A 24,518-nucleotide genomic window follows, 5' to 3' on the forward strand; every position below is an offset into this window, starting at 1 on the left:
TTTTGAGGTTGTGTGTTTACTCGGGTGAGTTTCGAGTGGGTTCTGGGATGCCTTAGGCTTAGAAAGTCAGATGTTGCATGTTCAGGAAGTTGCAGTCTCTGAACCCTGTAATGCGGTCCGCGAGAAATCGCGTGCGACTGTGGAGGGGCCAGCGCGGGCGCGGTCGCCTTTGTGCGGTCCGCGGTGGAGGCTGTGCGTCCGCAGTCGCCTGTGTGCGGTCCGCACAGGGTGCTGAACTGTAGGTCTTCAGGGAGGCCTGTGTGGCCGCGGTCCATTTGATGTGGTCCGCACAAAGGGTCTGAAAGGGGTATAAATAAACTGGAATTTCAGTTATTTTTTACTTTTCAAAACCCCAAAAACATAAGAGGTGATTTTTCAAACAACCTTTCTTCTCCAAAAACATTGGTAAATGATTTCTAACTCATTTTCTTCACTCTTTAACATCTTTTAACATAATTTCAACTTCAAATCAAAGATTTTCATTGGGGAAATTGGGTGTTTTGGGTAGAACCTAGGTTTTGTTTTTTAAAATTGGGGATTTGGATCTCAATTTAAGGTCCGATTTCAAAACAAATTATATATTTGGACTCGTAGGAGAATGGATAATCGGGTTTGGGTCCGAACCTCGGGTTTCGACCACGTGGGCCCGGGGGTGATTTTTGACTTTTGGGTAAAACTTTGGAAAACTCATTTTCATGCATTGGAGTTGATTCATTTAACACTTATTGATGTAATTAAGTAACTTGTGACTAGATTCGAGCGGATTGGTGGTGGAATCAAGGGGTAAAGTTATAGTTGAGACTTGAGTGGTGATCAAGGCATCGAGGTAAGTGTTTGGTCTAACCCTAGCTTGAGGGATTAGGAGTTGAGTCATATTTGCTATTTGCTTTTTGTTGAGTACGACGTATAGGCATGGTGACGAGTATCTATACGTTAGTGTCAAGCATGACCGTGAGTTTTAAATTGAAAGTTGGTGTGTTCTTAAATGACAATTAGGTTCTTTACTTAATGACCTTCTATGATTGAGCATTTTCAATAATTGAACTGAGTACAAGCTAAGTTGAGATTGGTTATAGCTGATTCTCCCTTGCCGGAATGACTATTTCAATATTGGTGTGCCCTTGCCGGGAAAATTATTACATTGTTGGGTTCCGTTGCCGGGAAGTTATTATATTGATTATTTTTCCTTGCCAGGATTCCTTGAAATTGTGAGATATTATGAAATGGGAGTGGGTGGTACGCCTACCACAAGATATTATGAAATGGGAGCGGGTGGTATGCCTACCACAAGATATTATGAAATGGGAGCGGGTGGTAAGCCTACCACAAGATATTATAAAATGGGAGCGCGTGGTATGCTTACCACAAGATATGAGAAATGGGATCGGATTGCACGCCTGCAACAAGATGGAAATTGAAAGTGAAAGTTGTCTTTACTTTTCCTTATCTGTGTTAGAAGTTATATTGTCAGCTTCCTTATTTATTCCTTGCTATTTTGCTTATCAGCTATCCCCGAGGCATGTTCCCCTTCCCCAGCTTTAATTGTTTATTATCTGTTTACTTTTCCGCCATATATTATAGAACTGCACAGGTTTATCTGGAGTCTAGTCCTAGCCTCGTCACTACCTCGCCGGGGTTAGGCCAGACACTTACCAGCACATGGGGTCGGTTGTGCTGATACTACACTCTGCACTGTATGCAAATCTCGGAGCAGCTTTCGGACAGTAGTTGGAGGTCTTCCTTCAGTCCACTCGGAGACCCAAGGTAGACTTGTAGGCGTCCGCAGGCCCTGACGTCTCCCTCTATCTCTATTTCCTGTTTCATTTGCTTTGTTCAGAAATAGTGTATTGCATTTCTTCAGACCTTATATGTAGAAACTCTTAGATAGTTTGTGATACTGTGACACAGGTTTTGGGGTATTTGAGGTTTTAAAAGTTGTAATAGACGTAGACTTCAGACATTTCATGGTTATCTTCCGCTTAATTATTTAAAGTTCTGATGTTTTTATGTTATTGCTCGTAATTGTTAAAAGGAAGTAATTTCGTAAGGAATTAGATAGTTAAGGGTTGTCTTGAGTCGCTCTCATTAGTAGGCGCCATCACGACTCCCGAGAGTGGAAAATTCGGGTTGTGACACTCCGACACTGAATCAACTTATAATGATCATTTTTGAAATTTCACACATACTTGACATAGCATTGATCGCGATTACACATATACAAAAACAAAAATGCATAAAAGAAAAAAAATGACCAGTTCGATCGTTTGATGCAGAGAAGATGACAGAGAAGATGAAGAAGGAGAAAGATTAACTGCAGCTCGTTTGCATGCGAGGATGATACAGATGCTGAGAACACACGAAACTTGCCCTGAAATATTCGTTCTCAAATTTTCCCTTTTCTGAATGAATAAAACAAGGGTTTGGGAATATAAGAATTGAAGAAAGGGTAAAACTATCTTTTTTCTATTAGTAGTGGCTATTTTTGCTGAGCATTATAATTAGTGATAAGAATTAAAGATCCCCTTAATTAGTGGCTACTACACGCCATTTTTACAAAAAGGGCAAAAAGGGGTTTAAGGGGAGGGGTACAAAACAATAAAGTTTAGGCAGAATAAAAATTTAAACAATCATAAGGGTTTTTCAAAGTTTGTTAACACAATAACAAAGAATAGACTTTGGAAGAAGCCCTGTAGCAATTTTGTCTAACATTAGCATCATAAAGATTTGCAAGAAGGAAAACAATTGGGAAAAACAGTGAAGCAGAAAGGAATATTTGAGGGGGAAAAAAGCTATATTCGGAAGATTTTGAAAGGACAAAGAGTTAAAACGAAAAAGGCCTAAAAATGCCACTCAACTTTCAAAAATGGTATATCCATGCCATCCGTTAAAAAAATGCTTATTTTATGCCACTGTCGTTATACATTTGGCTCATCCATGCCATTATTGACTAACGACTCAATTTTTATTTGACCCATCTATGCCACTGCCATTAGTCAATAATGACATGGATGGGCCAAATGTGTAATAACAGTGACATGAAATGAGCATTTTTTTAACGGATGACATGGATAGACCATTTCTAAAAGGAATTTTTACATTCCTATATTCTATATAAAACTATATTACCCTTCCTACTCAAGTTTTACTATAATTACATTTTATATACCCAATTACCATTTATGTATATTTTAAGGGAATTAATGATAAAAATTAGTGTCCTAAAATCACTCTAATGTATCTTCCACCCCCACCCCCCACCCACATTTCTCTCTCCACATCCCACCTCCCTTCCCCACGTATCTATTCAATTTTCATTCAACAGAATTGGTTTCATATAATGCAACAAGTTGTGGGATCCTATTTTAGTCTTTTGCTGATTATTATCACGAACAGTTTGAACGAACAACCGTTAGATGTTCTGGGCAGGCTTTTTTACTGTTTGATTTTTGGCGTATTTCATTTTCATATAGTGTCTTGGTCTATTCGTTTTTGCTATTAAATTTTAACTTCAATATTTGTTGCCAAGTACTAGTATCTATTTTGACCCATAAATACATGCAATCCATCTTAAGAGTTTTGTGGTGTTACGCTATTCATCTTTTCAATTGTGTGTTTTGGCCTTCTGTTTTGGGGACTAAATCAAGCTTGAGTCGTCTTTTGTAGTTTACAAGTGTTAATATTGACCTATCAATGTATAATTGAAAAAAGTATTTGAAGTTAAGACCAATGAGCAATGAGCAATTGAAAAAAATATTATACCAAGTTTCTCTCTCCACATCCCAATCCCTAATTTCAGTAATGTAAAGTGAAGGAAAAGAGAGCAGCAATTCCATCATTGACAGCTATTAAAAAAGCTTTGAATTCGAATTTGGGTTTTCAAAAACTATTATTTGTTTGGATTGGGTGTTGTTGCAAACAATTGGGAATATGGTTTGGAGTTTATATCTCAATTTTGAGGGTGTTTTGGTGAAGATTAGACTTGATTTTGGCTGAATTTCATATTGAAACTCGAAGAAGAAGAAGAAGAAGAAGGAAGAAGAAGAAGAAGAAGAAGAAGAAGAAGAAGAAGAAGACATGATATATATTATATTTACGAAATTGTAGTAAAATTATATTATGTTGTTATATATATATATATATATATATATATTTCTTATTTAACTATTGTATGAAAGTTGAACGATATTATATAAAAATTATATTTAAGTTGTATGATATTGTAGTTATCTATAACTTAGTAAATGTAAGAAAATTGTAGATAAATTGTATAATATATAATTAGTTGTATGAAATTTATTTTTACCATGTATAACTCATATACAAAATATACAAAAGACATATTGTATAAAATTTATATTTAAGTTGTACGATATTGTAGTTGTATATAACTGAGTAGAAATAATGTATGAAAATTGTAGATAAGTTATAGATAAGTTATATAATATATAAGTAGTTGTATGAAATTTATTTTTATTGTGTATAAATCAAATACAAAATATACAACTTATGGGAACAATAAAATTACAGGTAGTTTTGGTTCTGTAATCACCTTTCTATCCACTCCAGCCATCAATTTTGCCCAAGCCATAGGGATGTGGGGTTGTCTCGACACATTGCGTTTTGAAAAATAATGCAACTAAACATCAGTCAAAAGAAATGTTTGTTTGAAGTGTTTTCTGTAACTCAAAAAAGAAGAAGATGAAGCATACTTTTTGTGATAATTTCCAAATAATTAGGGGGGTGCTAATTTTTCATCCAAAAATGCAGTTAATTTTGAAGGACAACATGATATATAGAACTTCAAACAACAAGCTGATGGTTTTGTTTTCTTAGTACTGCCTAATATCCACTAAGCTGGATTCATGATTTGACCAGTTTAATTACCAGACAACATAAAAACTCAATTTTGGTATTTATAGTGTAAAACACAAGCGAATTAAAGGTCCTCTGTAACAATAAATTTGTTCAATTCTGCTGTCTCATGGCCTTATACAGTGGAAAAGAAGAGTTGAAAAGAAGAAATATAGTACGATTTCATAGACGCAAAAATAGGTTATTTATTGAAAAGAATACGAAACAGCTTCTAAAAACAAAGTATTCCAATGACGTAGAGAAAAGATCAAATAGGGAGGACATAGACCTATAAAAACCAATATCCAATTTTATCAACTTACATCTCAAGCAAAATGAATCAGCAGCTATTAATTCTACGACAAATAGTTAGTTCTTTTTTATTTGGTAAGATATATTATTGAAGACTTTTTAATTAGTAAACGGTGCAAACTTTCTCACGTTGCTCATTGAATAGAGCTACGTCCCATGATTGAAGGCACAAATAATGAATTGGGAGCCTTTTAAGGTGGAGTGTATATATTTTGTAAACAAAACTTGTTTATGCGTGGTAATTAATTAAACATGGACATTAAGGGTAATAAAGTTTCAAATAGTATATAAGAATGAAAAAATCCCTTTCTAAAAGTTGAGTGGCATTTTTAGGCCTTTTCCGGAGTTAAAATTAAAGGCAACTTCAAAGAATTAGCCTTATTAGCATTACAATGGCGTAAAATAGAGAAGTAAATGAAGCTTTAAAGTTTTAGCGAGTCTCTTTTGGCTCGAGCAATGTAAGTTTTTCTCTATAGTTTTACTTTCCCTTGTTCCTCTGGTTTATAAAATTTCATTGCGTTAACAAAATTAAATATCAATAAGAAATATTATGGGCAACAATGATATTTTAAGTTACAGTTGATTCGGTTTTTTTTTTTTTTTAAACATTATAGCAAATAAACTATATGAAGACTTTTCAAAGAGATACTGGAGTAGTTTATGTTGTTTGAGAATTAAGCAAGATATTCTGAGAGTTGGGGATACTAGTTCATTCGAAAAAAAATAAGAATATCCCGTGGAATGAAGACAGGGAAAGAATTAAGTTCAAAAATTTTTAACCGGCTATACTGGTGCTTGTGATGTTGATACATAGATTGGTTTTGTAACGATATAGGTAGTTGAAGAAGTCGATCGAATTACTCGCAGCGACAAGTTCGATATTTCAGCATGAGTACTGTGAGTAGTAATTTCAGCGACAAGTTCCAAGTGAATATTTACTATTTAAAAAAAAGTATAAATGGGAGGAGACTTTGAAGGATCCCGTAGCTAACAGCGGGTTCATTAGATCTGGTGCACCTTGTATTTACAGATTACCGATTATAGTTATAGCCCTCGCTAGTGGGAAGGTAGAACTAGCATACAGTTACAGTTTTCCATCGAGTAGGGACCTACAGTTATATTTGACTTCTTTTACAAATGGATCCACATAGTGATACAGATTACATGATCTTTGTTGGAAACCTCCCAAACATAAAGAATTGATATGATACAGTGCTTACTGAGTTTATTACCGAATTGTTAAATTGATTTTTGTTACAGGAAATACATGATGAGACTGATTATTCTTATCGTTTTGAAAAAGTATTTTATTTTTATGATACTTTCTGAATTTTATTATACAAGCATGTATTTCTGACTTGTCCCCAATAAAAAACGATTGTGGTTAAGTGTTATTACTCACTGAGCTAGCGACTCACTCCCTGCTATTTTTTTTATATATAAAGAGAAAGCAGTTGACGTGAGCGATGATTTCGTTAATTAGAGTACACGAGTTGATAGCTCCTTGTGAGCCCCGCACTTGTTCGCGAGGGCGAAGAGTTTATTTATTGTGACAGTCTTTTCTTTTAAACTCTTAGAGTCGCTCCATAGTCATTTTTATTAGTGTCAGGAGTATTCATTTGTTAAATTGGACTAGTTACTAGTATTGCACTTTCTTTCCGTATTTTTGAGATGAACTTAGTATTATCTTATTTATAAGGTAGGTAGTGTTGGTGAAAACTCGTTTGTTAGTTCATGAAGATTGTGGTTGATTTAGGTAAATATTGGTTGGTTATTAATTGTTTATGAGACATGAAAACTTTTGGATAGTCCTAAAATAGGGGAAACTCTATCCGATTTTCTGTAAATTATCGTTAAGGCTTACTTGGGAGAACTTGCTCCTAAGTGCCGGTCATGAATTAGATCGTGACAATTATGTTGGAACTTTACGTGTTTCAGCAAAACAATAACTATTTTTTAATGATTTTGCAAACGCTGACTATTTTTCGATTACCAATTCAAAAACTGGCTAACCCGTGCTATTGTTAAATTCGAGGTTCATTAGTCCTTACGAGATCATTGAACGGGTCAAAACAGTGGACCAATGGCTCATCAACAAAAAAAAAAACCTTTGGTTAACACAAATTCTTTAACTATATTTCATTATAAATAAAAAATTAAAAACTTATGATTCATACACAAAGAAAATCCAAGAGAAAGATGGAGCACCTTAGCAGCTTAACAATACAAACAGAACACTTAGATCATTAACGTGAGAAAAAATTTGACGGGAATGCTTTGGTCACGATCCTAAAACTGACCCGGTCGTGATGACGCCTATCGTGAAATTAGGTCAGCCGACATAACTCCCGAATTTAATCCTTTAATCAATAAAAATCATTTTTAAGCCTTTAATTGATCAGATATTTTGTAATGTAAGTCTAAATGAACAGTGCGGAATAAATATACAAGCCCGACATCGGGATGTCACAAGTGACAAGCATCTACTAAGGTCTTAATACAACAAGGAGTCTAAATATGTACTAAATACAATCTAAGAAAGACAAGAGAGAGAAAAGCAGTGTTGCGAACGTAAAACAGTAGTAAAAACCCCTAAGGGTCCAAACAATCGGCACAACGCCCAGACACGACATTTAACCCCAAACAAAATAATATTTTCTAAAATATAGCAATATCAAATAGCTTTCAAGTAAAATACGCAACTTACTAGTCGTACGGGATGGACCAAGTCACAATCCCCAACGGTGCACGACCACACGCTTGTCATCTAGTGTGTGCGTCACCTCAAAGTAGCACAACGATGTGAAATCCGGGGTTTCATACCCTCAAAACAGTATTTACAATCATTACTTACCTCAATTGGGTCCAAACTCTAGCCCGCGATGCCCTAGCCTCTCGAATCGGTCTCCAAATGCTCCAAATCTAACCAAATACAGATTTATACCATTAAAATATGCTAAGGGAACAAAGCCCACTCGAAAATATCCAATTTATATTAAAAATTCCAAAATTGGTCTAACCCAGACCCCGGGCCCACATCTCGGAATCCGATAAAAATTACACCAATAGAATCCCTACACTCTCACGAGTTCGTACATACCAAGAACATCAAAATCGGACCTCAAATGGCCTCTCAAATCCTCAATTTACACTCTCCAAATTCAAGCCATAATTCCCCAATTTTAGGCTTTCAATTTCACATATTTTATGTTTAAATAAGTAAGAATCAACATAGGATCGAGTATTGAGTTCAAAAATCTTACCTCCAAGTGTTCCTCTTTGATTCCCTCTTCAATCCTTCTCAAAAAGCTCCAAAATCGCTAAAAAATGGTGAAAGATAGACCAAAAATCGCGAACATGACAATTTAAACATTCTGCCTAGGCCAAAAATTCCTTCTTCGCGAACGCAGTCAAAGCCCCGCGTTCGCGAAGACAAATTCACAGCTCAAATTTCCTCTTATGTGAACGCGAACACTACCCTCGCGAACTCGATGCCTTACTCAGCATAGCCTACGTGAACGCGTTTCCTCAGTCGCGAACGCGATGCTTTAGGGCCTGATGCCCAAGTCTGCTTCACCCTTCTACATGAGCGCGAACAATGCCACGCGTTCGCGATGCACAATCAGACTCAACCTTCCCGAACATGGGACAAATTGCGAACGCGAAGACAAATAATTCACAGCTCAAATTTCCTCTTATGCGAACGCGAACACTACGCTCGCGAACGCGATGCCTTACTCAGCATAGCCTACGTGAACGCGTTTTCTCAGTCGCGAACGCGATGCTTTAGGGCCTGATGCCCAAGTCTGCTTCACCCTTCTACACGAGCGCGAACAATGCCACACGTTCGCGATGCACAATCAGACTCAACCTTCCCGAACGCGGGACAAATCGCGAACGCGAAGACAAATAATTCACAGCTCAAATTTCCTCTTATGCGAACGCGAACACTACCCTCGCGAACGCGATACCTTACTCAGCATAGCCTACGCGAACGTGTTTCCTCAGTCGCGAACGCGATGCTTTAGGGCCTGATGCCCAAGTCTGCTTCACCCTTCTACACGAGCGCGAACAATGCCATGCGTTCGCGATGCACAATCAGACTCAACCTTCCCGAACGCGGGACAAATCGTGAACGCGAAGACAAATAATTCACAGCTCAAATTTCCTCTTATGTGAATGCGAACACTACCCTCGCGAACGCGATGCCTTACTCAACTTAGCCTATGCGAACGCGTTTCCTCAGTCGCGAACGCGATGCTTTAGGGCCTAATCCCCAAGTCTGCCTCACCCTTCTACACGAGCGCGAACAATGCCACGCGTTCGCGATGCACAATCAGACTCAACCTTCCCGAACGCGGGACAAATCGCGAACGCGAAGCGTAACTGGCCTGCCTCACTAAACATCTCTTCGCGAACGCGAAGGCCCTCTCACGAACGCGATGAGCAAAACTCTGCAACGCTGAACTGAAGAAATCTGCAACTTTCAAAACAAGAATTTGATCTGTTTAACCACCGAAACTCAACTGAGGCCCTCAGGACCTCAACCAAACATGCCAACATATCCCATATCATCATTCAAACTTGTTCCAACATTCGGAACGCTCAAAACAATAACAAAACACCAAGATCACATCGGATTCAAGCCTAAGAATTCCAAAAACTTCCAAATTCCGCTTCCGATCAAAAAGTCTATCAAACCTCGTCCGAATGACCTTAAATTTTGCACGCACGTCACACATGACACAACGAACCTATTCCAATTTCCGGAATTTCATTCTAACCCCTATACCAAAATCTCACCTATCAACCGGAAAACGCCAAAATTCTAATTTCGCCAATTCAAGCCTAAATCTACCACTGACCTCCAAATTACATTTCGATCACGCTCCTAAATCCCAAATCACCTAACCGAGCTAACCAAATCATAAAAAATCCAAATCCGAGATTAAATACTAAAAAGTCAAGAGTCAGTCAAACCTTTCAAATTCAAAGCTTCAAGCTGAGATCATCCTTCCATATCTATTCCAATTAACCTGAAAATCAAAACCGACGATTTACATAAGTCACACTACATAATACGGGGCTCGTCATGCCTGAGAACTGACGAGCGAAGTGCAAAAGCTCAAAACGACCAATCGAATCGTTACATCTTTACCATATATAAATAGGAGAACACATTAGAAGATGTTCTTTAAAAAAGAAAATTCAAACTTTAACATCTAACCTCTGTTAAAGCAGTACCCTAAGGACGAGAAGCTGATGCTTTCAGAATACAGAGAACTTTGGTCAAGTATATTGAAAGAGCAGAATAAAGCAGAGAGGAATCCTATATGATTTAGTATTTGTTTTGGAGGTAGGAATAGCCAGCTTAGTTAGAGTTCTAATTGACGTCTGATTGTAATCTAGTTAGAGTAGAAAGATTAAAAAGGTAAGAATCGAATCCTATTCAAACAGAGACTCTTAATGATTATGAACCCGAAAATTCATAATCAGATTTAGGATTTATGAATTCATACGTAGCTTCTGGAATCTCCATAATATTATATCTCATCCATTCAACCATTTCTTTGGGATATATATCAGAATTACAACAACAATTAAGCTAAAAGATAACAAGATTAGCTAACTAAAAAAGTATTCTACAAAATGATAAAATAGCTATCATTCCTTTGCTTCAAGAGGAATGTTTTGGTTTTCTGTTTTAGCAGTAGAGCTTTCTCAAAGCTCGTCATGATCATGTCTAGCAGACATACTTCCTTTCATCTTCTCAGCTGTTCTGTGCACTGTCTGCTCCACCACCTTCGCGGCCGATTTGGCGGTTTCCTCAACGGTTTCTTTGCTCTTCCCAAAGCTTTTCTGGGCAGCCTCTTTCACCCTCTCCTTGGCACCACCATCAGCATTAGCAACCTCCTTGCTCCTAAAGCTGATGTTAGCCCCCAAACTCACTTTATTACAAATGAGAAAAAATATTGTGTTCTAATGCAAGGTTGTTGAAGATATAGTAAGTAATTATTAAGTATAAAAAATTATGGTCACCTTTAAAGCGTAAATGTTTTTATGATATGTTCCGGTACAAAATTGAACATGATAATAGAGAAATAGCAGTATAACTACCAAGTACAACAATCTCTACATCATCATTCTCAAAAATATTTATGGCTATATTCCTTTGACACGGTTAGCAAATCCCAACCATGCCTTTACCATGACTTACATCTCGTTCAATCTATAAACACGTACAACTCCAAAGTGCGGAACTGAGTATCTTCAGCTCGCTAAGATAAAGTGGGCAATCAATTAAACCCCTATGGTTGATCGTCTGTCGTCCTAAAATAGTCCCACAAAACTTTTCTGGAAAAAAATAAAAGAGGTGGTCTTGTGTGTTGGCATAGCGCTTTTGGTCCAACTGTCCAAGCCGCTAAACCAAATTAAGAAGAACTGAGCCTGCAAGGGCCTTGAACAGTAAACCCCCATGGGCGATTGTGCGTCATCCTAAAGTAGTCCTCACTAAACTTTCGCGAAAAATAAAGAGTAGTCTTGTGTATAGGCATAGCATTTTTTGTCAAACCTGCTCAACTCAATTAGAACCACCAAACCTGCAAGAACCATGTTCCTCAAACCCTTATGAGCGATTGTCCGTCATCCTAAAGTAGTCCCCCATCAAACTTTCAAGAAAGAAAAAGCAGTATTGTGTATAAGCATAGGATTTTTGGTCAAACCCATTAACACAATTAAGAACCAAACCTGACAAACACATCTTTTTCCTACTAGATGCCATCCGAGATTGACCGGGAAAAAGAGTTAAAACCACCTATATATATATATATATATATAGGACATGTTAACGATGTCATAAGTAATTAATCCGTTCTTATTTCAAATGATTACATGTTTACATGGGGTGGTTCACAATTTAATTGAACAGAACTGTATGCCTCTTCACCGTGTTCTATGGAACCTCTATTGATTCAACATAATTCGATAATAGGGAGACGTAGAACCATTACTATACCCATACCACATAGGGAACATAGGGAAAATGAAACTGCATAGTAGCTCTCAAAATAATCGCCGAAAAATGTATATTTTTTGTATATATATATATAAAATGCAAATTTTATATATTTTTTCGCCTACCAAAGGTAAATAGTTTCCGTAGCGACTAAAAATGATAATACGCAAAAACAAATTGTGCATGTGGATTTCTAAAACAACGGTGCGAAGAACCTGAACAACCAAAGTCTCAATTAATCTGTCGTGTCGATTTCTGAATTGTCCTTGTACCATGACAGTTCCAAAATCCCCCACATTCGATATCTACGTACGAAACTAAAATATCACCGCACCAAATACTTACACCAAATCAATGGATCGATGTATTACATATTCTATCATATAATTCAACTCCGTCATCTAACCATGGTTGATTAAGATCCATTCTCTGTATTTAATCACTTAACCATAATAAGTTACTAATATATTTTGGTCTAAACACCTTGTTTAGTATAGTATTTGCCGATATCATGAAACGATGAAACACAGAGAAGAGCAAAGTCAAGAACAACAGAGAAATGAAAAAGGGGAAAAGCGAGTTCAATGGGGGAATAGAGAGCTTACTCTAAATCAGGAGGAGAAAACTTAAGTTGGACTTTATTGAGAAATGACTTGACCTTATCCCAAGATTGCAATGAAGAAGTTACAAGACCAGTATAGGCTTCTTGTAGTATCATTGAAGGATTTGAATCTTCTTGCTTCTCTTTGACATTCTTTTGTGCAGCATCCCCGTATATATGAATAGTTGCAAAGGAAAATGTGATAAGCCAAAAGATAAAAACTACACTTAATTTTCTAAATCTTTCCATGTTTTTCGATGTTGAAAGCGAAAATAAAATAGTTGTGTTTATGAGGATATTTTTGAGGAGAAAACTACATCACAATACCTTTGGGGGCCGAGTAACTGAATTCTGCTTTTGCTATTCTTTCTAGAAAACTAGAAATAGCAACTATTTGACAAATGTTCAAAAGTGGATACTCTTCCATGCATGAACCCCACGTTTCCCTTTGTTGCAGAATCTCCATCCATTACTTCCTAACCCCTTTGACAAGAGGGGTTGCTCTAATGGTAAGCAACCTCCACTTTCAACTAAGAGGTTGTGAGTTCGAGTCTTCCCAAGAACAAGGAGTTCTTGGAGGAAAGGATACCGGGGGTCTATTTGGAAACAGCCTCTCAACTTCAAGGTAGGGGTAAGGTCTGCGTACACACTACCCTCCCCAGACCCCACTAAGTGAGATTATACTGGGTTATTGTTGTTGTTGTTGTATGTATTAAATTTAAGTAAACTTTTTTTTTCCTTCTTCCTTTCCTTTTGTATCTATTTAATTTAGTTACTCTCTCCACGTTAACTATATTAAAAATACTTTTTCATTTCTATTTGTGTATTTTAGCAAATTAAGGGAGATAACTTTTTTCTTATTTTACCTTTATTAGTAATTATTCATTTCCCAAATTATTTTCCAAGACTTCTTGAAATACAATCGTTATTATGAGTATTATAAAATATATAATTTATTTATTATTTCTTAATGAGAGTGCAAGGTTCATTGCGTGAACAAGTAAAAGTGAACGGATAGAGTATAATTGACTTTGGAATACATTGGGCGACACACCTGCTATAATGGCCGGAACAAAAGGGTTGTGATCCTAGGAGGATAGAGCTAACCCTAAATACTGGTACTCCTCGGCTGCAACTCACTGATATAAAGCTAAAATCTAGTAATTACCTATCTGTCGAATATAAATAATAACTACAATAACTTTTTATAATAGAAAATTACTAGTAAATTTTAGCACATACAAAAATTTTAGTACATATCGGCGCATATAACTTAAATTTTAGTATTTAAATAAAAATGTACTATAATTACTCTGAAATTAACCTGATAATATAAATAAACTTTACACCACACTAGCGTTAATGCATACTCCCCACAATTTAAATTAAACTCAAAAAGAAAACGTGTCAAAGACTTAGACAGCTAACGTTGAGCTTTGCATAGTTCGAGCCAGTGCAGCATGAAAAATTAAAGGGGACCAAAAGGCCAAAGTGCAATACGTAAAGACCTTTTGTTTTCAAATTTAAAATTCAATAGCAATTTTCTTTTTAGACGAAACCAAAGGCCCTACTTATTCTCTTTCATTTCTTTTAATTTAAAAATAATAACGACAAAAGGATATGGTACAATGGATAGGTCCTTCTCTTCTTAACTAGAGGTTTTGAGTTCGAGCTTTGGGTATAGAAAATTTTTTGGTAGGGAGCACTTGCCCAAGGGTATGAAAATCTTTTTGATAGTAAGCGCTTCCCCCCCGAATGAGGTATTGAGGCTCCGAAATTTTTTTGGTAGGGAGCACTTGCCCAAGGGTATGAAAATCTTTTTGATAGTAAGCGCTTCCCCCGAATGAGGTAGTGAAGCTCCAATGCGGGTACCTGACACCGGTGGGAAACCAAAAAAGACTATAATAATAATACGATCTTTCTTCTTGATAACGAACTATCCAATATACAACACATCAATCAGGAAAGTCACTTCCCCTGTTTCTGTCAACTTCCCTACACCACACCATTAACTGCTTTATTAGCTCTTTCTCTTTTCATATTGGTAACTTCAGATTACTTTTTCCAAACTCTGGTTTGCAATGGAAGATAACAAAGAGGTAACAAAGAAATCTATCTTTATATATGCTTTTGCTTATTTTTCTTGCTGCTTCATTTTTTTGAATATGGTGGAAATTTCTAGTTAGAACTGTCTCCTGTGTTTTGCTGAAGTACCTTTCTTGATTTTTCAGTACGTGTATGTTATCTGTACATTCAACTTGAGCAAGAATATCCATATAAATTTGTAGCCGCTTTTGTTCTGCTAATTATTAGGTCTATATGTCGGAGAAATCTCCAAGCTCAGTGGCTTATGGTTTCAAATTAGGCGAATAATAGGGCCGTCCCTTTACTCTTTGTCACTTAAATACTAGATTTTTGCCTGTGAGAAAATTCGATTTAACTCTAATTATGCATCATTTGCATGACACTTGATAGAAAAGTATGGAGATCTAGGATTAGAGTAAAAAGTTAGTAGGTAATCGAGCGTATTTCTATTCTGTACCGATGATTTTAGGGTTAGTCTAGTAGTTTTTCTTGTCTTAGATTGCTAGTAGTTTTCTTTCACCTCGGTTCCTTAGTACTCCTTCCATTTCAAATTAGACGAGGTATTTTCATTTTTAGTCTGTTCCAAAATAAATAACACATTTCTAAATTTGGAAATAATTCAACTTTAAATTTTTCATTTTACCCATTTTACCCTCAATGAGAAGTTTTTATAACCACACAAATGTCATGGCCCCACAATCATTTTACTCCTTAAACTTTTAAGACAACAAGTTTCAAAAATCTTTTTTTTCTTAAACTCCGTGCTGAGTCAAACTAGCTCATCTAATTTAAAACGGAGGGAGTATTATGTTATTGTTACATCTTGTTGTTACTGTTCCCTTTTTTTGTTAGCTTCCTGGCTCTATTTCTTGATATTGCTTGTTTCTACTGCTGTTTTTTCCCATTTCTCTTGAGCCGAGGATCTATCGAAAACAGTCTCTTTACCTTTCTACAATTGGGAGTTCTGCGTACACACGACCCTTCCCAGACCCCACTTGTAGAATTTCACTAGTTTGTTTTTTTTTTTTGTTCAACTTTACCAATTTTATTCAAGAATGTCATTAATATGGTCAACTTTATGTGTGACGAAGTTATGTTGGATAATTAATAGAGGTAATTAGTCAAAGTTTCTTTTCCATCTTGCATATTCTTCTTCTGGGTTGTCTGAGGAGTTATGGGTGTCATTCGGGAATTTCCTATTTTATTTTCTTCCGTTTAAATCTAAGTTTTTGTATTTTTAAAGTTTTTGTGGTAGAATATTGGCTCAGTGTTAGTCAAAGTTAGACTTTGAATTGTCAGCTAATCGCACAAATAGTTTGAATATGCAAAGTTCAATGGAAGGAAAAATATGTACTCCCACTTAGCTGTTTTTGCCTTCCAGCTGGACCAGCCTATGGATATATATTTTAGTTAATATTTCATTTAAAAAAATTATGATTTCTTAATACACGAGTCTACTTTTATATTCCTAAAGAAAAAAATTTAGGTAATGAAATTCAGTGTTTTGATAAGCTCTGTATTAACTTTGGTGTGATGAATTTGAATACTAAACTGGACTTGGACCTTCTAAAGAATATGAAATAACTTGCCTTTAAGTAAGAATACTATATAGGGGTATCTGAATAAATACTGCACACCTTATTTAAGTGGCAGAAGGAGAGCTTTGAAGCAATACTAAAATTGTCTTCGTGTAACCTATAGTTTATGGGTTTAAGTCGTAGAATCAGCCACTAATGCTTGCATCAGACTAGGCTGCCTATATAATACCTTCTTGGGGTATAGTCCGTCCCCGAACCTTGCGTGAACACGGGATATTTTGTGCACCGGGCTACCCTACCCTATGTTAAAGTGTTAAATTAAGAATTTAAACGTTGTGAGCTCTAAGACTGAATTTTGAAACACATATTTAACTCAATCCACCCTTATTTTTTGCACGTGTATAAGCACCGGGTTCTACAAAACCCGCGAACCCATGGTTGGATCCGCCACTACGACTCATTTACGTAAATCTTTTTTTATTTCACAGAAAACTGCACCATGGTTATCTGTACCGCAGTTTGGTGACTGGGATCAAAAAGGTGCATTGCCAGACTACTCACTGGATTTCTCAAAAATAAGAGAAAATAGGAAACAAAACAAAAGGGATTTGTCAAGAGTTAGTCTTGGAAATGAGGAAGAGCTCGTTTCGTCAACTACAAGTAATGCAAATACAGGCCGCTCAGCCCACAACAATGATCAAAATTACCATAAAAACCAATCTCCTACCGTAAGATTTTGTGACATTATTTCATTAATCTTGTTTTGCTACGACTCTTGCTGCGTATTTTTTATATAATTATTGATATAATTTTAGTAGTGGTTTTTTGTTAGCTTAGCCGGATTCACTATGGTATTAAATACATATATGAGACAAGTCAGGGGCGGATCTAGTAGCCTATGTATGAGTTCATTTGAACTAATAATTTTTAGCTTAGATCTGGTTTATATGTGTAAAACCCGTTAAAAATTGCTGAAAATGTTAGAATTGTGAACCCATAACTCAAATAAGGTAATGAGTTTGGTGGTTAAAACCCGAGCTTTAAACCTATAGAATTAAAATTTTAGATCGACCTATAAGACAAGTAGTTGTCAACTATTTATGAAGAGTGGCGAGAAGTATATTGAGGGATACATTTGCTGGGGCCAATGATGGCTATGTTGCGGACTCTCCAAAACAGCTGGTGTATCCGTATCGGATCCTCTAAAAATATACTACTATGGAGAACATGTATCCATCGACATCTTCAGAGAGTTAGAGCAACATAGAGTGGCGGAGCCACATATTATGAAGAGGATTTAATTCGTCCTGAAATTATATTATGCAAATAGGGTAATTAATTTTTGTATAGATATCCATTTTTAAATTCCCTTTGAGATAAGAAAACCTTTTAGTTTAATGGCAAAGATAGTTCAAAAACTACTTTAGATAGCAGGTTTTAGGTGTAAGTTGATGTCAGGGCAACCTTTAGTTAGGTCATAGATAGTTGGTATTAAATGATATTTATGTTTGTCATGCATAATTGGAAACCACTTGAATATTTTATCATACGCAATAGGGAAAGAAGCAAAGTTATTGGATTCATGGGTCCATGTATAAATGGTTTTAATTGGGCACAAATGTTGTTCTCATGTGGATTTCCTCTCATTGATGTTGACAGTGCGGAATTTTCCCAAAAGTATTTAAATTTGAAAGAAGTGGAAAAAAATTCCCGACAAAGGGTGTTCAATATGTGTTATATACTTCTAAAACGTAATATTTTACTTATATACACAGTGCAATTTTTCAAAAAGGGTTTTCAGTTGACCACCCTTGTGACCATGTGACTTCGCTTCGCCGTTGGATGTTGATGGAATGTGGTGATTGGATAAGTACAATATCACATGAAATCTGTATATACAAGTTGCAAGAAAGTGATGTTTTCCTTATTGGGTAAGCAATTTCTCTAACATAGAAAAATAGTTTGAGCAGATTGTTCTAATTTTAGCAAAGCACATGCAACTGCTGTTGTATGTCATGAGGTAGTGTCTAACTTGTGGCCAATCTACGGCTGTTTGCAGATACAATCTCTTCTACTTGTGTGAATGACATAACATTAAAAGGACATAGTATTTCTTTTTTTATTTGAATATTTATCTAACAACAAGAAACCTTTAATGTTGGATTTGATTTGGACTCAGGATCCATCGTTGAAAAGGGTCATGCACACACTCATTAGGTGTTCGTTATACTGAAAAAAAGGAAAAGAAACAGACATTTTGAGGCCGTCTAAAAATCGTGTGTTACATTTTTCGGTTTAACCATCCAGTATTCGAAACATACTAGTCCGATAATCTAGATTCGTTCTGGGCAGGCAACTAAGTAGAGTAAAACGTTCCCTTTCAGAAGGTTCTCCATTCCCAGGCTCGCAACCGAGACCTTTGGTTAAAGGTGAAGAGTTCGGTTCCACCGCGCCGCTCGGTCCTAACCATCTATATTTCCAAAAATTGTATTCGTCTTTTGTCATGTGTCATTGCCTTTATAAGGCTATGATGTCATAACCATACAAAACCAAATATAGAACCTGACGATATAAAACTTCAAAATGGAAAGAAGACCCATATTTTGCTTAATCTTCACATATTATCAATTAAAGAAGATAACAATATTAGGATGGAAGACTACTGAATGCTATATATGTTTCACTTAATTGAGCTGAGATATTTTGATTGATAGCTGCTGCTGCTTAACAGTTCTTTTTCTTTTGCCATAAATCCATAGTTTTCAATTGTAATCGATTAGGCGTATTGCGCCTGTTCTTTTGAGTAATATATCTGGAAATACCTCTTGATACCTTATCAACACTGTTTCGGACACAACTAGTACATTCCAAAATCACCGCAAAATTTCATACTTAATTTGTTGTGACATTCATTACTTTTAATTTCTTTTGACAGACAAGGAGAAGCATTTTCAGTTATTTCAACTGCTGTGTGAAAGCTTGAGGATTCATGGGACTGATTTTTGTGTTTTTATGTAATGATAATGTACCAAGGTGATCTATATTCCCCGGGTTTCGAAGTTGTTAGAAGTAGGAAATATTCTTGGTTTTTCAGATTTTAATGATCAACAACTGTTTGTCAAGAACAGTAATTAAGTGTTAATTAATGATGATGGCTTATTGTTGTCCCCTGTTTTAATTAGATTCTCTGGCTTGAGACAAGATTGTTCACTTAGAATTTAAGTGATTATATTTTAGCAACTCTTGTGGTAACGATGTTGAGATGGCCGAGTTGGTCTAAGGCGCCAGATTAAGGTTCTGGTCCGAAAGGGCGTGGGTTCAAATCCCACTCTCAACAGTTTAATATAATTTTCAATCATCTTTTACTTTTTAAAATATATCCGAAGTTTTAGAATCACTCACCCACCGATTTTAGGAGACTTAATTTTTTTTTGAAATTGGTCGTATATGAAATCAAAATCTTAACAGTATGAGGCTACTTTAAAGGCGGTGTGGTTCACGTTTAGATGCTTTTTGCTTTGTTCTTTGTAGAAATGACATTAGGTGGCCGCTGTAAAATATGTTGTTTAAAATGTATTTAAAAATTAGTCAATTCATCCAAATTTCAGGACACGACGTTCTAAAGTTTGAACTTAGCGAAAATTGTGTCAAGAAGTTTGAATCTTATATCCTGAAATTTAAATTAGTAATTTAGAAATTCAGGATACTTTGTCATGAATTTTTAAATTCAGAATACTTAGTCCTGAAGGTTGGGTAAATTATCTAATTTTTAAATATATTGTAAATTATGAATATATTTTAAATAGCTGTGCTTAAAAGTGCTTATTGCTACACTTCCGCCCTTGTTCTGGTGGTTCCATCACCCAATGAAATTGAGTAATAACTAGTAAATAATGAATATTTAATTAAATTTTAATTAAAATAAAAGATCAAATCATAACACGATAATCTATGGTCATTCAACTTAAAAGTAAGTATATATTCGACCTTGTTATAAATATATTATATTATGGATGTTCATTTAGTAATCCGTTGTAAATAATCTTCCTGAAGAAGCTTATCCATATGGGACTCCACCGTAAATATGTTTATCTATTTAGTACTCTATTGGAAATAAGCTTCCTGAAGAAGCTTATCACTTCGGTACCCGGTTATGGATAAACATTACCCTAGGTAGAAGATTATCCATATCGGGTATAATAAGCTTATCCATTCAGTACTCCGTTATGGATAAATATTGCTCTCAGTAGAAGATTATCCATATCTGGTATAGTAACAACTTGCAGTAGCAGCTTACACAACACCTTGCAGTAGCAGCTTGCGTAGCAGCTTACACAGCAGCTTGTAATAGCAGCTTACATAGCAGCTTGTAGTAGCAGCTTACATAGTAGCTTGCGTAGTAGCTTACACATCAGCTTCCTTTCTTCTATAAATAGAAGAGATTTCAGTTGATTATGTACATCAGCTTCTAAGATATCACACGATTTGGTGTGATTAAAGCACGTTCAAATAATTATGTTCTGTTCCCTGAAGGATGAGAACTTTTGATAAAAATTAGCTCATTCCTGAAGTAAATGTGACAATATTAATAAAGGGCGTAAATAGGAACACATTTTTGATGTGAATATATTACAATTCTCCTCCAGAAGAGTTAATATGATTGAAGAAATATATACTCAATATTTCGTATTTTAAATTTGCTCCTGAAGAAGTAACACAATTGAAATTTTCTCCTAAAGCAGGAAAATATTATGAAACGGTGTCTTTTTGTGATTAAACAAAATAATAAGCTATTCAAAGTTATTTTTGAAGCACATTTTCATTCCCTGGAGTGGATGAAGAAATACCACAACTCACCTCCTGAAGAGGTAGAATAACAAAGGATATAAATTTTGTTTTTGTGGCATAAAGATCATTACCGCACGTACCCGTTGTACGTAAAATATCTTGAATAATTTTATTAAATATCATTCTAAGGCAAAAAGCATTCTTGTAGAATGCTTTGTACTACAACCACATTAATATTTTATGGTTAGTTATCGAGTCCCCGAAGGAAATAACAACTCATGTATCTTTCCCTGAAGGATGTAATGATTATGTGGTTGCCGCTTTGATATAAAATATTCAGATGTTAATGGCGTTTCTCCCTGAAGGAGATATTTGTCACAAAGTTGGTGGTAAAAATACTGAAAATTTTAATTTCTTACATTTATAAATTTATAATGTCTTTATATTAAGAATTTCTCTCATGATACCAGAAGTGTCTGAGCAATATTTGATAGTACAAAATATATCAACAACTCCTGAAGAGCTAACTGTTTGTCTAGAAGACATATGACACCAGTAGTGTCTGATAAATATTAAATTGTGGATAATAAATGAAGGCTCTCGAAGAGTTTATATACAAATATGTCATTCATATTATATGATTATGGTCAAAACATATGTTGTAGTAAACCTGAAGTTTACTAATACAAATGACTATCATATTGAGACTACAAATGATTGGAAGATTAAAAATCTTCATGTTTCCACAATCATAGGGGGTAAAATAATATGTATGTGAGAAGTTACCGCCTTATTCTTCAATTTTGTACTATATTATGTATCAGAGTAAAGCAGAAGTTTACTAATGCAAAAACAGTCATAGTAAACCAGAAGTTTACTAAAGCAAAAGTTTATGCCATAGTAAACCAGAAGTTTACTAAGAGATAGCACATGACATGATAAACTTGAAGTTTTCATTTGCCATTTTTAAATGAGCTATTTGAGAATTCAGATAAGCATATACTAAAGAACTAGAAGATTCTTCAGGAATTCTCATGTGTTGCTTGTTCTCATAATGAATTGATTATACCAGCTAAAGTTGGGACTAAGACCCCTGATTCTGAAATATATAAAAGGTGAATATGGGCCCGTTCACCTATCATGTGAACCACTTATAGGTGCATATATGAGATGGTTACATGTGTAATTATTGTCAACCTGCAGTTTGGCATTTGGAATTGCTTTTCTCGATTAAGAGCATAATTTTCAGATTATGAAATCAAGACAGTTCATCTTGATAATGCTGGTTTATATCCAAGCTGGTTTAGCATTGAATACCTCCTATTAATGGCTAAACCATTGCTTATGAGAACAAAGTTTCATGTGTTGGTCTAAGATTTTCTAAATTGCATATAGCAGCACTTGTATGCATCAGATCAACAATATATGATAAGTCCTCCCTTCACAATTGGTTTAGGATCAGAAACCAAATATTTTTACTATCTTTTGTTGTGTGGTATATGATTAATTTCTCTACCATAATACACAAAGATATGTTTCCCAAAGATGATTGGGGATATATGTTAGTTTTTCTAACATTTGGGGGATGGAATAAACAGTTGAAAAATATGCTATATGAATCGAATTATCATGATCCTCACTTAGAAGATAATTCAAGTCGAATGCCAGAAGCATTTGCTGATCCAAAATTAAATATCATATTTCAGCTGCAAATGCTCCTATTAAAATTAAAGTCCCTGAAGGATAGAGTTTACTGTACGCATGAAGCGTGGTAGACCAATCGGTTCCAAAGGTAACAATCCTTGAAAAATAGTAGGAGCTAATGATCAAAATGAGGAGGAAATAAGCTCTAGAAGAGCCCACGACATAACATTTCATGAAACTCCCGAAAAAGTTCAGGTACCTGAAAATAAAGAAAGTGATGAGATCTCCACAAGTTATGTCGCTTCGGAACTGACACAAAATGATCGTCGACGATATATTTAATACAATATAGTGCACAATATTGTAAAAGATTGTGAGGATCGGACTAGCAGTCCAGACACTTGAAGATGTCATACCATTTAGATACAAGTCTTAACCTATATGACTTATTTGGCTAAATCTATATGAAGATCCTTGAAGGATTGAAAATGCCCGAAGCATATAATTCAAAGTCTTGAGAAATGTACTCGATCAAATTATAAAGATCTTTGTACGGTTTAAAGCAATCTGTGCGCGTGTGGTATAATCGCCTCAGTAAATATTTGCTGAAAGAAAGTTACATAAATTATGTTATTTGTCCATGTATTTTTATAAAGAAAATGTCATCAAAATTTGTTACACTTGTTGTTTATGTTGGTGACATAAATCTTATTGGAACTCCGGAAGAGCTCCAAGAGGGTCTTAAAAATACTTTTACATGGACAAAGTGTACCCATTAAGTACACCAATGAATATTCAATCACTTGAAGTGAATAAGGATCCGTTCCAACCTCTAGAAGAGGATGAGGAGCTCCTTGGTCCTGAAATACTCTATCTCGGTGTAGATGGTGCACTTATTTATCTTGCTAATGCTAACAAAAGTGGTGCAGATCGTATTGGTAATGCAGATGCAGGTTATTTATCCGATACCCATAAAGCTCGATTTCAAACCGGCAAGCAGGGAGTGCATATGATTGAGATCAGTGATTCATTCGAGAAAAATGTGGTTTGGAATGTGAGAAAAGACCCACAATTTTATACGAAGACAATGCTGCATGCATAGCCCAATTGAAGGGAGGATTTATAAAAGGAGATAGAACGAAGCACATTTCACCAAAATTATTCTACACACACGATCTTCAGAAAAGTGGTGACATTGATGTGCAACAAATCCGTTCAAGTGATAATCCAGCAGATTTATTCACTAAATCTTTGCCAACTTCAACTTTTGAGAAGATGGTATACAAGATTGGAATGCGGAGACTCAAATATTTGAAACAAGGTTTTCATCAGGGGGAGTAAAATACGCGATGCACTCTTTTTCCCTTACTAAGGTTTTTTCCCATGGGGTTTTCCTTATAAGGTTTTTAATGAGGCACCTAGCAATGCGTATTACTAAATATGTGTACTCTTTTTCCTTCACTAGGATTTTTCCCACGTGGTTTTTCCTAGTAAGGTTTTAATGAGACACATTATCTTTTAATGAACATCCAAGGGGGAGTGTTATAAATATATTATATTATGGATGTTCATTTAGTACTCTGTTGTAAATAATCTTCCTGAAGAAGCTTATCCATATGGGACTCCACCGTAAATATGTTTATCTATTTAGTACTCTCTTGGAAATAAGCTTCCTGAAGAAGCT

The 24,518-nt window shown here is 35.5% G+C and overlaps 2 protein-coding genes and 1 non-coding gene across 4 annotated transcripts; 2 read left to right on the plus strand and 1 right to left on the minus strand.

The window, feature by feature from the left end:
- Positions 1-10,725: 10,725 nt before the first annotated feature.
- LOC104214961 (uncharacterized) lies at positions 10,726-13,105 on the minus strand. Of its 2 annotated transcripts, none has more exons than XM_009764697.2 (2): positions 12,784-13,105; positions 10,726-11,083 (listed from the first exon to the last, which is right to left on the minus strand). In XM_009764697.2, exons 1-2 carry the CDS (start codon positions 13,026-13,028, stop codon positions 10,885-10,887), a joined length of 444 nt encoding a protein of 147 aa, XP_009762999.1. In that variant the 5' UTR covers positions 13,029-13,105; the 3' UTR covers positions 10,726-10,884. The 2 variants fall into 2 exon arrangements, with proteins under 2 accessions (XP_009762999.1, XP_009762998.1); XM_009764696.2 differs by having other exon boundaries at positions 10,726-11,089.
- Positions 13,106-14,717: 1,612 nt separating this feature from the next.
- Positions 14,718-19,580, plus strand: LOC104214960 (uncharacterized). Its single transcript, XM_009764695.2, has 3 exons — positions 14,718-14,878; positions 16,891-17,130; positions 19,338-19,580. The coding sequence occupies exons 1-3, from the start codon at positions 14,861-14,863 to the stop codon at positions 19,383-19,385; spliced, it is 306 nt and encodes a 101-aa protein (XP_009762997.1). The 5' UTR covers positions 14,718-14,860; the 3' UTR covers positions 19,386-19,580.
- Positions 19,581-19,658: 78 nt separating this feature from the next.
- TRNAL-AAG (transfer RNA leucine (anticodon AAG)) lies at positions 19,659-19,739 on the plus strand. Its single transcript has one exon. It is a non-coding gene; the product is annotated as a tRNA-Leu (tRNA).
- Positions 19,740-24,518: the final 4,779 nt, after the last annotated feature.

Source organism: Nicotiana sylvestris, chromosome 5 (assembly GCF_000393655.2).
Source record: "Nicotiana sylvestris chromosome 5, ASM39365v2, whole genome shotgun sequence".
NCBI lineage: Eukaryota > Viridiplantae > Streptophyta > Magnoliopsida > Solanales > Solanaceae > Nicotiana > Nicotiana sylvestris.

Excerpts from the sequence above, each read along its gene's own strand:
- LOC104214960 (XM_009764695.2), top strand. Across the intron at positions 17,131-19,337 it reads ATAAAAACCAATCTCCTACC|ACAAGGAGAAGCATTTTCAG; the intron begins GTAAGATTTTGT and ends TTCTTTTGACAG.
- LOC104214961 (XM_009764696.2), bottom strand. The coding sequence starts at position 13,028 with ATGGAAAGATTTAGAAAATTAAGTGTAGTTTTTATCTTTTGGCTTATC. Across the intron at positions 11,090-12,783 it reads TTTTCTCCTCCTGATTTAGA|CTTTAGGAGCAAGGAGGTTG; the intron begins GTAAGCTCTCTA and ends GGCTAACATCAG.